This window comes from Zerene cesonia, chromosome 14 (genome assembly GCF_012273895.1).
Source record: "Zerene cesonia ecotype Mississippi chromosome 14, Zerene_cesonia_1.1, whole genome shotgun sequence".
Classification (NCBI taxonomy): Eukaryota; Metazoa; Arthropoda; class Insecta; order Lepidoptera; family Pieridae; genus Zerene; species Zerene cesonia.
The window spans coordinates 3,212,002-3,225,251 of NC_052115.1; the positions used below are offsets into that span (position 1 = coordinate 3,212,002).

Sequence of the window (13,250 nt, forward strand, 5' to 3'; positions counted from 1 at the left end):
AATAAATGTTATTTGCAGTTAACAATTTTCTTTTTTCTTTATTACAATATTTATGGCAAGACTAGGTATATTATGGTAAGAAAACAGACTATGGATATATGAGTATATCAACATATTATATTCCCCTTTAAACGGAGTAACGTTGGAAAACTCCTCAGAAAACTCGAATAAGCTAGAATAACTGGGCCATGGTTTGCGCCTGGCCTTGAACATGTGCACGGAGCACAGTCCAGTGCGGATGGGGATAATGCAGACGATAATTGAACTCCTCTATTTTTACATTGATTTGAATTAGACCGATGAAAAGCTGACATTGAAATAGGTTTGAAATAGGAATACCCTGTGAATGTGTACGTTTATAGCACGTTCATATATCAAATGTTAACCAATACAATCTCAAATTAATTAAAGTGTGTTCGTTGCATTACTGAAATCGAACATCAATATATTTACTTTCAACCCAAAATGTAAAGGGTTGTAGGAGTTGTTTATTCCTTTACGTGAACTTTATTGTAAAATACAGTTTTGCTTTTGAGTTGATAAAGGAATAGCTTATATGACATGCTTTGTTTAAGGCTTTATTAAAGCAGTGTTATAATTTTTTTGGTATTTGAAGATAAAGTAGAAAAAAATTGAAACTCGCTGGAAATGGCGAGCAAGCAAGCGTCATTCGCTGTGCCGTAGTATTGGCGAAGCGAATGACGCGGGTTCGAATCCCGCCTTATTATAATTTTTTTTAATCATTAAAAAACTCTTTTTATAAACCATGAAATGAATGCTCTAAAATTAACAATTTAACTGAAAATACTTCTACGATGAACAGTTTAGTAGTGGTTAATATCATGACAGACCACTTCGTCATTGATATCTCATGTATGGAATCGATTTTAAAGGCATTTCAAATAATTCCATCTGCATCTACACCCTACAGTATACGTTACCTTCTCAACGCCATCATCGCCGGTGACGAGCACGTCGAACATGCCATTCTCGATCACATAGAAGTTATCGCCGTCGTCGCCCTGGCGGATGACATATTCGCCCGGCTCCGAGCGTTTTTCGAACATGGCGTCCAACACCTAGCGATAAACGATGAGGCTAGAGTGTTAGATTTTAAGATTTGTCGTGGTAAACCGGTGCAATCGTGCTTCGTTAGAATTGTTCAGTACACGATACCATAAGTATTTTATAAATAAACTAGCTCACCCGGCAAACGCTGTTCTGCCTTACTCTTATCATTTAGGAGTGTGAAAAATAGATACTTCCCGATATGCACAAAAAATTTCATGAGAATCGGTCCAGCCGTTTCGGAGGAGTACGGTAACTAACATTGTGACAGGAGAATTTTATATATATATAAAATTCTCCTGTCACAATTCTCTCTCTCTCTCTCTCTATATATATATATATATATATATATATATATATATATATATATAGAGAATTAAAGCTTGTATTGCTAAAAAGGACGACATAATTCTCACCGTAGCCAAACATTTAGAACGGAAATTACGATTTTAAAATAACAAGATAGAAACTACAGGTTGATTCGATGTGGTATACCCCTTCCAAATACAGCATTTTCTAGCAAGGATCACTTCAAGGCATTACGTAAAGAATGTCCTTTATGGTGTAAAACTGTTCATATTATGGCTGTTCGAAACTGTTAAATGTACGTAAAGATATGAATTTATTTACTTATGAGAACTCCGTAGCTCTCGATTATAATATCTCGGTGCTAATCACTAAACCAAGTACGAGTAGCGCTGTACCAAGATCAATACGCAAAGTAAAATCTTATGGTTGATAATTATTATTTATCTTAGCGAAGTATACATGAAGTTCATTTTCGCTTATCATATCCGTTTTAAGTCCACTAGAGAGTAACTAGGACGCTCGAACAGATATGATAAGCTTATTTCCTTTATATATTAGCTCTTATAATTTCCGGTGCTTTTTAATGTTAAAATGCTGCTGAGTAATATATTGCAAATTATAGTGGTTTATACGGAATACGATTATGTTACGTCTACCAGTAAAGTACAGATAGAAGTTCAGTTATATATCAGATGATATGATGGCTAATCTCTTTTATTTATCTCATACAAAAGCATTTAGAGCGTAATTTGTTCATGAATTCACTATGACCATAGGCTATTTAGAAAATAGATAAGATTATTTAAAATAGACGCTCAGTTGTTAAAAGGCATACGCTTACGGGTGCATGACTTTTGATTTTCGCTTGTTTAAGGAAAAAGGAATGTTATTGTTGCCATATTATTATTTATGTATATTTAAACCGCAATACAATATTTACCTGTTGCATCTGCTGAGCGTCGAGCGAGCGGAAGAGTAGTATCCCCCGCACCGCCTCAGCGAGACGCGCCCTTTGAGCATCCGATTTGGGGAAAACGGCCGGAGCGCCCTCATCGGAGTCATCCTCCTCCGGGTCGTAGGTCTCCGCGAACACAGACTTGCGGCGGTTGTTGAAGCGCGCCACCGGCGGCTCTACAACACGCGCAACACATTATAACCCGCGCCAATAATCAAAGCTATATAAACTCTCGTCACTTGCAAGCAAAGTAAATGCTAGACCGCATTTTGAACCCATAATTTTCAATCCATATTTAGTGACGCGGTTTATACAAATTAACCGAAAATAAGTGGCACAAATGGAAAACAATTAGTTTTTAGAAATACCAATAAACTCGTACAATTATTCTTGCCTATGAACTTGTATCCGACAAATAAAAATGAATAAAAAATAGATTATTTCAAATACGAAAAGGTTTACAACATTACAATTGATGACTGAAATTAGTTTTGTCATCTTAAAATGGCAAAACTAGTTAAAAACCTTGGCCTTGAGAATTGTGCATGTAAATAACACAGATGGTGATTAAGAGATAGTTTAGCATGATGTAATGGTGTAGTGACCAGTTGAGCCTTCATTTATCACTGTCCTACACTTTCTTAAGACTTAGACATACTCAAGAGTGATAAAAAGCTGTTAGGCATTATCTACTTAATGGCAAGTCATATTGCATAAAGACTGGTTTGAGTCAATAAATCTAAGCCAAGATTAAATTCAATCTTATAACTAGAATGTAGCAACAATTTCTAATACCAATGTATGCTATGTACCCATGTATGTATTATAAGACAACTTTTTCTTTATTTGTACATGTAGTTGTTAACAATATTCAATGTAAGGCAGTTTAAACTTTAATTGAATCAAAAGTATGTTACTCTATTAATACTCCAATTCAGTAAATCATCTTCTCAACAATTTTCGGTAAAATAATTCAATAGATAACATTTAATTTTGGGAGTCAATCGACCCAGGAAGGTACCAGGTTCTCAGAAGGTCGTGAAATAGCAGCATGTGAATGCTGTGTTTCATATGGTAAGGGGAGAGTCGGAGGCCCATATCCCTTTTCCTTATCTTTCCCGGTCTTCTGCATTACTGTCCTTATCAATCCTTTCTTTAACTTATGCCTTTTTAAAGAGGACAATCCATTTGTAGAGACATATTGCCTCTGCAAATATTCACAGGTGGTGGTTTCATAATTCCGAAAAAAAAAACAAGGAATTAAAGAGGTGGTGATGACCACTAAGAGTTGAATAAATAGAAAAGTTTATATAATATAATTAAGACCTTGATAGGCTCTATAATGTTGTATGGGCAACCCCATTATGTACATTTAATCTTGCAATTCCAAAGCATATTATCATAAAAGAAAAAAGAACTCATTCATAAGCAAAATATGTTCCACGAAACAAGCCAGGCCTTCCAGCTCACAAAACTTCAAAGGGTTAAAAACAAACACACAAATTAGATCAGTGTACTGTAAACATTAAAAACTTTTTGCTCTGAATATCTGTTTAACTTGGCAACACCTAAGATTTATGGATATGATGAATTTTACTATAAGATATTTTTAGATGTTTGAAAGGAATCTATATATGTGAGAGTTCCAAGCTGGAAGAAACATTGTAATTGTTGTGCTTATGTTTAACTAAGAGTGGATTTCAGGAATTACACTATAAAATACATTCAGAAGAACTCAGCAAATAAGTTCACAAATCAGTTCTAAACCTGATTAAAGATGAACCAATTCAACTATTACAACTGAGTTTACATGTCATAGCTAGTCTAAGTACATAACAGCACACACAAAACCAGTGTAATAATACTAAACAGCATCCACAAAATCCACATTTTATTGATGCTTTTCATTTGCAAAGGTTTTAAACAAGTTTAGACTTTTACAAAATATATGTACAGCTAGAAATTACTAATTTTATCATTCTATAAGGATAAAATTTAATTTTAACTATATATGTCTTTTTGCTAAATTAAAATATGCTTCTGTAGGACACTTTCAAGTTTAGTGTATTAAATTAGAGAGCAGATGATTACAATAGTTGTATAATGGAGGAGATTATCAAAATTAATTTGTGTTGCAGATTGATAATCAATTATTATGATAAATTGATTTTAAATATCTCCTCATATAAGATTGATAAAATTCATATTCATTGTATTGGTATAACTAATTCATTTAGAAATAATTTTATAGCTACATTATATTAATTGTTCAAGTATATTTCATCTACAGTCTCCAACCTACTCTCATGACAAGGCTTGTTTGTTATATAATTGTAATTACTCTAGCAACTGAAGAATTTTAAACTAAAATAATTATAAATCATAACATACTGTTGAATGAAATGGCTATGGCACATAGCCAGGTATCTAAACAGTTTATGTGTTGCTTGTAATGTGTAAGAGGATAATTTTCTCACTTAAATTAAATGGCTGTTCTCTAAGAATATGCATTAAAATTAGGTTTATGTTGTAAAACAATAAAATTAAAGAGATTTTTCATTGAGTTTAATCTCTGATAGTATTAATGCAAGCATGTCTAACTGTTGTTCATTGTCATCTTGTTCAATATACCTGTAGTTGCTGACAGACACACTTTAAGGTGCTGAAATATTGAATGACCAATAAATACTAATTGCTATTGATACACTTCTTCAATTTTAAGAGGTAAAGAGAAAAAATTAAGAGAGAGATACACAGTTCTACGAAGTAATCTTTTGACAAATGTTTAATCACCTTAAATGATTTACAAAGGATAGAAACTGTTTGATGTCAATATATCATTTTAAGAGACACCAATGAGTGGAGCTAAAATTCTTTTCTAAATTTTAACAGTTAACCTTTATATATAAGCTTTTTTATAACAAGAGAATATAAGTAGATTTTAAAATATAATGAGGTACCTTCTTCGTCTGAAATTATGGACTCATCGGGTGTGCCAGCCGACGGGCCACGAACTATGGTTGTGGTCCGGTTGTTTTGTAACCTAGTGAAAAACTCGACCGCGTAGTTGATAACATCTCCTGGTTGCTCCAACAGGTAACTTATAGTAAATTCCAATAGGATTTCTCTAAGGTCATCAGGGACTTGGATGCGTCCGCCTTGAGGCCTGCTCATCTCTACCGCGTCCTCCTTTTCTTCTTTATATTTTTCACGGAGCACGTAAAGTGACCCGACCGATTAAAATTTCAATATCATAGCCATTGAATTAGCTTAGCGACACACCAATGAGCAGCCGTACGAAAGGGAAGTAGCACTACATACAAACGTTAGTAATAAACAAAACCACACTATTATACTAAGATGTTTCTCAAAAACAGTTCTCACTACAAAAGAGGAAATATAATGACACACTTTTCACAAAATATTCTTCGTCCTCCAGCCTGACAAAATATATAAATCTCCTTTCACTGTACGATAAAAATGGCGAAATCCGGTGGATGATGGAATATGGATTAGTGTTGCCAGTATTTTTATTCTTGTAATATCAAAAGCATAAATTTTCTTCTTTATGTAACGATCAAATATGATGTTTGTTAAATGTTACTTACAATTTTTTAAATAAATTATTAGTTCAGATCAGTATCGGTAATAAGTTATTCGACTTGGAATGTAAGACGAATATACGGCTTGAATGAACCTCATACTACTCGGCCAACTAATGCCGGCCACTCACATTACGCAAATCCACGGTAAGTATTTCTGTATAACATTTGCAAATATTATTTCCATACATGGTCGCTAGCGTTCATTATTGTAATGTTAGCATGTTATTGTCACTGTGGTAGTCGAGCACGCTTCGGCACGAATCGGGCCAGCTCGCACCGGGTAAGTACCACACCCCTACAGAAGACCGGCGTGAAATAGCATACTGCTGCGTTTCGTTCGGTGAGTGGGGGAGCCGGAGGCCCATATCCCTTTCCTTACCCGTCCCATTACTTTCCTTTATTCCTCTTATCAATACTTTCCAATTTGAAGTCGGCAATCCATCTGGAGAGGCGTAAGGTCTGCAAACGACTTTACGCCTCCTAAATGTTCATGGGCGGTGGTAGCGCTTACCACCAGGCGACCCACCAGCTCCATTGCCGATGGTGCAATAAAAAAAAAATGTAGCAGAGTGACCTGGGTAATATTACGAATACGACGTAAAACCTATGTTTAGCATTCATTCATTATTGTTAGGTACTTCTTTATTCATATGTTTATCGATATCGTCAGAATATATAACTAAAAAGTTTCTGGTACGTGTAGTCAATAAAAAAGTTATCCCGGGCCTTTACCCGCATAGGTCTCGTTCCCGCATGATCATCTTTTTGTAACAAACACCATCCAAATTGAATCAGTGGTTTAGGTGTGAAGAACAGACAGCAAAAGCTTTTTTTCGCATTGATAACATTACGAAAAATTCATAAGGGAATTTGATACCTACCTGCTAATTTCCTACAAGTAGGATTACACGTAATTGTAGTTTAATGAAGCTTTTTTTGGTTAACTTTTATTTTATTTTTGGATAAAACTTTATAATATGATACAATCACAACATACTTACAAACTAATTAACCTTATTTAATTATATTAATGAGTAAACCATAACAATCATTCTACACTCTGTATAGTTAAAATTGTTTTTAAAATTTTATGTTTAATATAAGAAAATGTAGTTAATGAATTTTTATGAGGAAATGCTATTATATTTTGAGGAGGATCATATGGATTGAAATCTAAAACTTCTGGTGCCACATCATCATCCGAGAAAAGATCGACTGGAGCGTTTGAGAGACATTTTAAAGTAACACAGTCACATTTTTCCAAGAACATGCATACATCTTGTACTGCTCTAGTGGTTATGAATTCAAAAAGATTCGATAAAAATTCCAAAGAGGAGCCTGGGCATTCAAATATTTTGTTCATTATTACGCTGCACCACACCAAAAAAATGCTGCGACGCAGTTTCCCTTCGAGATCGAACCACGGTGTTGGTACAACGTGAATATTTTCATTTATCTCAAGGAGCCATGGTTTCGCAAATTCTTTTAACACAACTTTATTTTCGTAAAATCCGACGCGTTTGACGACTCCTATTTCTTCTAAATATTGTAGTTTGTCATTTAGGCATTTTCTGTCCAAATTCGTGATATTCTAAAAAAAGGAGATATATTTATTTTTATAATTTATACACAAATTTAATAAATTTCGTGTTTTACTATTATTACCTGAAGCTCTGAAAAAGTAGACCCATTCTCCTTTTTTTCTTTCAAGTGTTCTATTATTTCGTCTTGTGGTTGTTTCTTTGAGTTTTCTATGTTAAAATTTACTTGTGTATATCTAAAAAAATAGGAGAAATATTTTGAAACATTATTTTTGTTCAGATAAAAAACGCTAAAGCGATACTAGTACCCTAGCCCATTAGGGATATTTTAGGGAACTTCACACGTACCCAATTTAAAAAATATATAAGAAAGTAATATAATACATACCTCTCAAGATTAGCGCAGTGTTCTTCGAATTTGCAAGATTGGTATAATTCTGAAAATGTTTTCAATTTTGAAAGATTTTTGCAGCCCACAACACCTGATTTCAACTTGTATTTAGCTTCCATATCAATTATATTCATTTTTTCTTCTTGAATCAGCGATCCTGTAGAGCCTATGATAACTGGCACATTTATAGATATTATATCTAAGATGCCACTAGTGTGCATTTCAAATAATAAACAATTCACAGAGGGCGAGCCTTTTAATCCATTTTGGGGTATTTCATTCTCAATAATTTCATGTAATTTTTCATCAAATTGCGAACATAGGCGATTTATCCATCTTCGTTTGTAAGAAAACGAAATTTTGTAGCATGATTGAACAATATCATTTATATGTACTTTATTCAAGTAACTGTTAAATATTTTTTCCCTTGCAGCAATCGCTCCACACTTTCGAAGTTCCTCGATAGTAGCACGTAAGTGCGATTCGGGGTAGTTTTTAAAAATTGAATAGATCTTATTTGCAGTTTCCTTTGTATTTTCTTCATCTATTGACGACATGATAGTCAGGACAATACCCTCTTTTAGTGACGCTAAAGTTGGATCAGTATCTATTGATGTTTTGTACATACTATTAATTTTTTGAGTGGCAGATGCCGTGATCGTGAAGCTTTTGTTAAACTCCTCTAAATTCGAAGCGATACATGGCATCCGATGAAGGTATGGTTTGTTTTTAGCAATTTGGTAGATTACCCAGAGTAACTCCAGCATTGGTAATTTCGATTCTCTGATGAATTTAAGCAAATTTGCATGGTGTCTTAATCTCAGAACTTTTAATAGGCCTTCATATTTTTGTGTTAAATGCGGTCGCCGTCGAAGCTCATTTAATATGCATAACTTTTCATGCATTAATTCTGGATTACTTTCGAGGTGAACAGATCGTCGATGACAAAGTGAAGCTGCTTTGGTCGGACCAATCGCAGACAGGAGGGTTTTTGCAACTAAATTTCTGACTTTTATACATCCTGGTACTGGGCTCATTATAACAATGGCTATTTTTAGCATAGTTAAAATTTCATCATCCAGTTTTGTCCATTTGACAGAAGTGTCATTTCTAGGCCTCTTTACTGGTTGAATCACAACTGGTTTGGGCTTTGGAGGTGGTTTGTTTAGTTTCCTTCTCTTCTTGATTACTTTTTTTGTCTCTTCTTTCGGTCCTGATTTGCAACCCTTTCTATATTTAATGTGGGATTTCAATACAGTTGCAATGTTTGTTTTATAGTTTCTACTGCAGTATGTACGCCATAATCTAGGTATATCCATAAAGATAGACGAGTCGAATCCACAAGGACCTAATCCATCGCCGTATCGGCTACCATTATCATGTTGTATGACTTCAGTTTCGTCGCGTAATGGAAAGAGGCCTTTATATTTTTCACGTTTAATTCCTGTTATGGACGTATTTAAACTTATCGTCTGAACGTCATTCCAATAATTAACTACGTCGTCAAATGAGTTGAAAAAGTATGATTTTTCTAAAGTTGCCGATTTTTCACTAGTTCTTGGCCATATGCCAGATGTATCTAATATTTTAGCGTGACGATTTACATAGAATACAAAATTCACGTGCACACCATCATCAGTGACACAAGAAGACGGTTCATTGATTAACTGAACAAGTCCAAGTACAGCAAGCATTTTCAAGCTGTTTCTTATTGAATTATGTAGATTTTTCGAATATAACAAATTGTTCTTGAGGCTATCTGGGGCATCACATATTTTTTGCTCTAACGCCTGTAGCTTAAGTTGCCCAACATTATTTGTTTCGCCAGCGAAAGTCATATTACCTAAAGCTAACTCGACAGTCATTTCTGGTATAATATAATGCAAAGAAGTAAACCCTGGTGCGAAATTGAATTTCATATCGCTGAAGTGTACAACTGAAATAATGTGTTCATGCAACTTTTGAATTTTTAAATATCGCGGGTAGGTGAAATTGGCAAGCGGTCGAGTTACATTTTGAGCTGCTTTCCTAATGGGATCCTTGTAATTCAGTTTTGCTTTATGAGAAATGTCATTATAATGTGATTTTATGAGTGGATCCGTCTTTTTTACATTTGGTGAACAAATGAATAACGAATATCGCTCTTTATCTTGACACGTAAACCTCAATTTAAACACTTTTAAGTGTCCATCTGTCATTAGTTTCTGAATGACCAGTTTTAAGGATTTTGTGTCCATTGGCGGTTCACCTGTTTCCTTATTGACGAATGTGGATAGCGTTTGATATCCAGTTACAAAACGGCGATCTTTTATCACTTTCAAAATGCCAGTAGCAAATTTCAGTTGTCGCAGCGTTGGCTTCTTTTTCGCGTTTTGTAATGATTTATTACAATGCTCCTCTAGGCCATCAAGGACTTTCATTTCGATAATTTTTTTATCGATGTTGTCATTATCAACATCATGCTTTGCCCGTTTTTCCGGAACGCTTTTGTTATCTTCGGAAATACAGCGCTTCCTGTTTTTCTTTAAATATTCCATGAGTTGTTTTTTCTCTTCTGCATATTTGAAGTTAACTTCGTTTGTGGCTGCTACGGCTATGTATCTGTAAAAGTATAAATTAAGTCTGTTAATTTTAGTTTAATTGAAACGAAATATTCACATATATGTTAATGATGATATGCCAATATATTTAGAGTGAATAAAGTGACATTGTAACATTGAGGGAAAAAACATGTTATATTATTTGTTAGAGATGTGATTAACATAAATTTCTGTGAGTGAAAGCTGAATAAGCCTTACCTAGCAGTTCTCTGACGTCCTTTATCTTCCAAAAACTCCTGTACAATATTTTTGAGTTTGAAAATACGACAAATCGTTCTCGATGTATAGAACTCAACGCCAAGCAATTGGGCAACTTCTATCTGCGTGAGACCTTTTAATCCAGCATCTAAAAACCTTTCATATGCCTGTCTCAATAGACCGACTCCAACTTTATACTGGCATTGAAGTGTCGGCTCAGAACTTTCATCTTCAGATTGAGAGGACTCATCGCTTTGTGATACGAGTGTTATGTACTTTTTCTTCATTTCGTCTTTCTCTTTCTGAAATACAAGACTGCACATTCATTTGACACATAGATAATATTTTGTCACTACCTGCGTCATCACAATATTCCCAAGGGAAATTAATTAAAAGTAGCCTTAGATGGATGGACGTGTTTGTGTATGTTTGTTGCTCTTTCACGCAAAAACTACTGAACCAATTGCAATAAAATGTGGTATGTAGATAGCTGGACCACTATTATATTCCTACGGGATACGGACTTACGCGGGTGAAACCGAGGGGCGCAGCTTGTATCACATAATTATAAAAGGAATGAAATGAAGATCGAAAACAGTACTTACGAATTTGAATATGTTGACCGTTTTTTGGAGTCGCTTACTCTGCTGTGGGGTCAAAAATCCTTTTCGTATGATGATTTCATTTCGTTCCGTGAAGTCAGGTTGGTTCATGAGGTATTCAGTTAAATTGTAAATTTTACCAAGCTTAGGTTGAGACTTAATATTCGGCTGGTGGAATCGTGTAAGGCGTAATACTAGGCTCTTTGTGCCTTTCTCGGCAACTACTTGAGTGAGACACGTAACTCTGATCAAATCCAGATCTTGTAAGTGCTTTCTATTATAGAAAAGAAATTTGGACTCTTTGACTATTTTACTTACATTTGTATTTCCAACTGTCATTTGTCCCTGTAAAATATATTTCAATTTTCAGAGTTCATATTAATTTAGATAGTTATATTCTGTTTCTATCTTATGACCAAAAAAGACAAACTAATTTATTTGTAATTCAAAACAAGGGAATGAAGCTTACATCCTGGGTGAATAAAGTTGCAGTCAATTATAAGTATGAAGATAATAAAGAATTATTGGTTAATAAAAATAATGTCATCCATGAAAGATCATGACGTCATTCTAGGGGTCGTCTAGGGTTCTTACCCACCCTAATACACTTACATGGATATTGTTACAATAATTATACAACGCACGCATGGGAATGTGTACATATATTAGTTAAAATCTAATTTTGTCAGAACATATTTGCCTTAGATAGAGCTAGTTGTATTTAAGTCCCATGTTTAAACTTCAAAAATTAATAACCTAAGCATCAGCCAGTAAGTTCTTAAGCCGAAGGCTGAAAATAATAGCTGTTAATGCCACAACTTAATAATTTCCTTTGATTCAACCACACAATTGCAACATTTATGGAACCTATGTCATATTACAATACTTACATTCTCTCTGCCTTTACCAACTAGTTCTAGTAAGCAATAGTGAAGTGTTGTTAAATACAATAATATTGACATGGGCATGTGTGGAGCTAAAGCATGCATCCGTTCCTCCAATGATGCTACCATAACTAATGAATGGCCGTACAGCTCAAATACTTCTTCATAAGATTTTGATTGCAGTTTTTCTTGAGGAATTATCTTTCTAGATTTATAATTGGCACATGATCCATATTCATTTTCTACTGGACAGTACTCATATGGGCCATCAAGGTAGTCTGGCTGTAATTGAAAATATTTTATAAATATTGTATACATTTTAAATTCAAATAAAGTATGAGATTTTGAAATAAATGTATAGTAACAAATGCATGTTGCATTATGTTTAGAAGCTCTTATGAAATGAGAATATTGTTTTTGTGTTATAACCATCTGTCTAATAAACTATGACGAACATAACAAATAAATTGTTTCACTTAGGTGATATTGGGTCCTTATAAAAAGTTATACACATGTAAGTGGACAAAATTTATATCAGTTTTAAATAGACAGTCAAAAATGATCATCTGATTTAGCTATATATAAGAACTTTATTCATCTTCATGAAATGTGCATGTATCATATATATCATATGTAAAATTTTCAAAGTTTTACTTTGAACAATCTAACACTGATAATGTAATTTAAAAAAAATATATCTTACCGGGTCTAAAAGTTGTCCACTGTTTTCATCAACAATTGAAAATCTGTCAAATATTTCAATTAGAGGTACTGGCGAATTCAACTTGTAAATTGTAATGCACTTTGCAGTCGATATAAATTTCCAAAATTTTGATTTAATTTTTGGTGTTAAAGAACAGTTCAGACGCTTTTCTGTGCGTTTCCAGAGGTAATCAAATCCGATCCCCTCTAGACCATTTAAAGCAATTTCATCAATGAGGACACTCTTAAAATTAAAGGAAAAACAATTTCCACCAAGTTGATTATTTTCAGCCATTCTATTAAATTGAAAGTTGATGATTTTCTAATAAAAACGGAGCATTGTATACATTATAAACATTTTTTGCTTTCACACATTACACAAACATGTGTTTCTG

At 33.9% G+C, this 13,250-nt stretch overlaps 2 protein-coding genes across 2 annotated transcripts in view; both read right to left on the reverse strand.

Moving 5' to 3' along the window:
* The window catches only part of LOC119832068 (cAMP-dependent protein kinase type II regulatory subunit), a 23,408-nt gene extending 17,574 nt beyond the window's left edge, over nt 1-5,834 (reverse strand). The window contains exons 1-3 of the mRNA XM_038355666.1: nt 5,293-5,834; nt 2,318-2,508; nt 942-1,079 (exon numbers count right to left, since the gene is read on the reverse strand). Coding sequence (XP_038211594.1) covers nt 942-1,079; nt 2,318-2,508; nt 5,293-5,506 — 543 coding nt within the window. The 5' untranslated portion in view covers nt 5,507-5,834. The remainder of the gene's footprint in view (nt 1-941; nt 1,080-2,317; nt 2,509-5,292) is intronic.
* A 1,069-nt stretch (nt 5,835-6,903) lies between these two features.
* LOC119832067 lies at nt 6,904-13,250 on the reverse strand. The gene is made up of 7 exons (XM_038355665.1): nt 12,857-13,250; nt 12,160-12,435; nt 11,273-11,614; nt 10,668-10,969; nt 7,867-10,470; nt 7,603-7,714; nt 6,904-7,528 (listed from the first exon to the last, which is right to left on the reverse strand). Exons 1-7 carry the CDS (start codon nt 13,148-13,150, stop codon nt 6,986-6,988), a joined length of 4,473 nt encoding a protein of 1,490 aa, XP_038211593.1. The 5' UTR covers nt 13,151-13,250; the 3' UTR covers nt 6,904-6,985.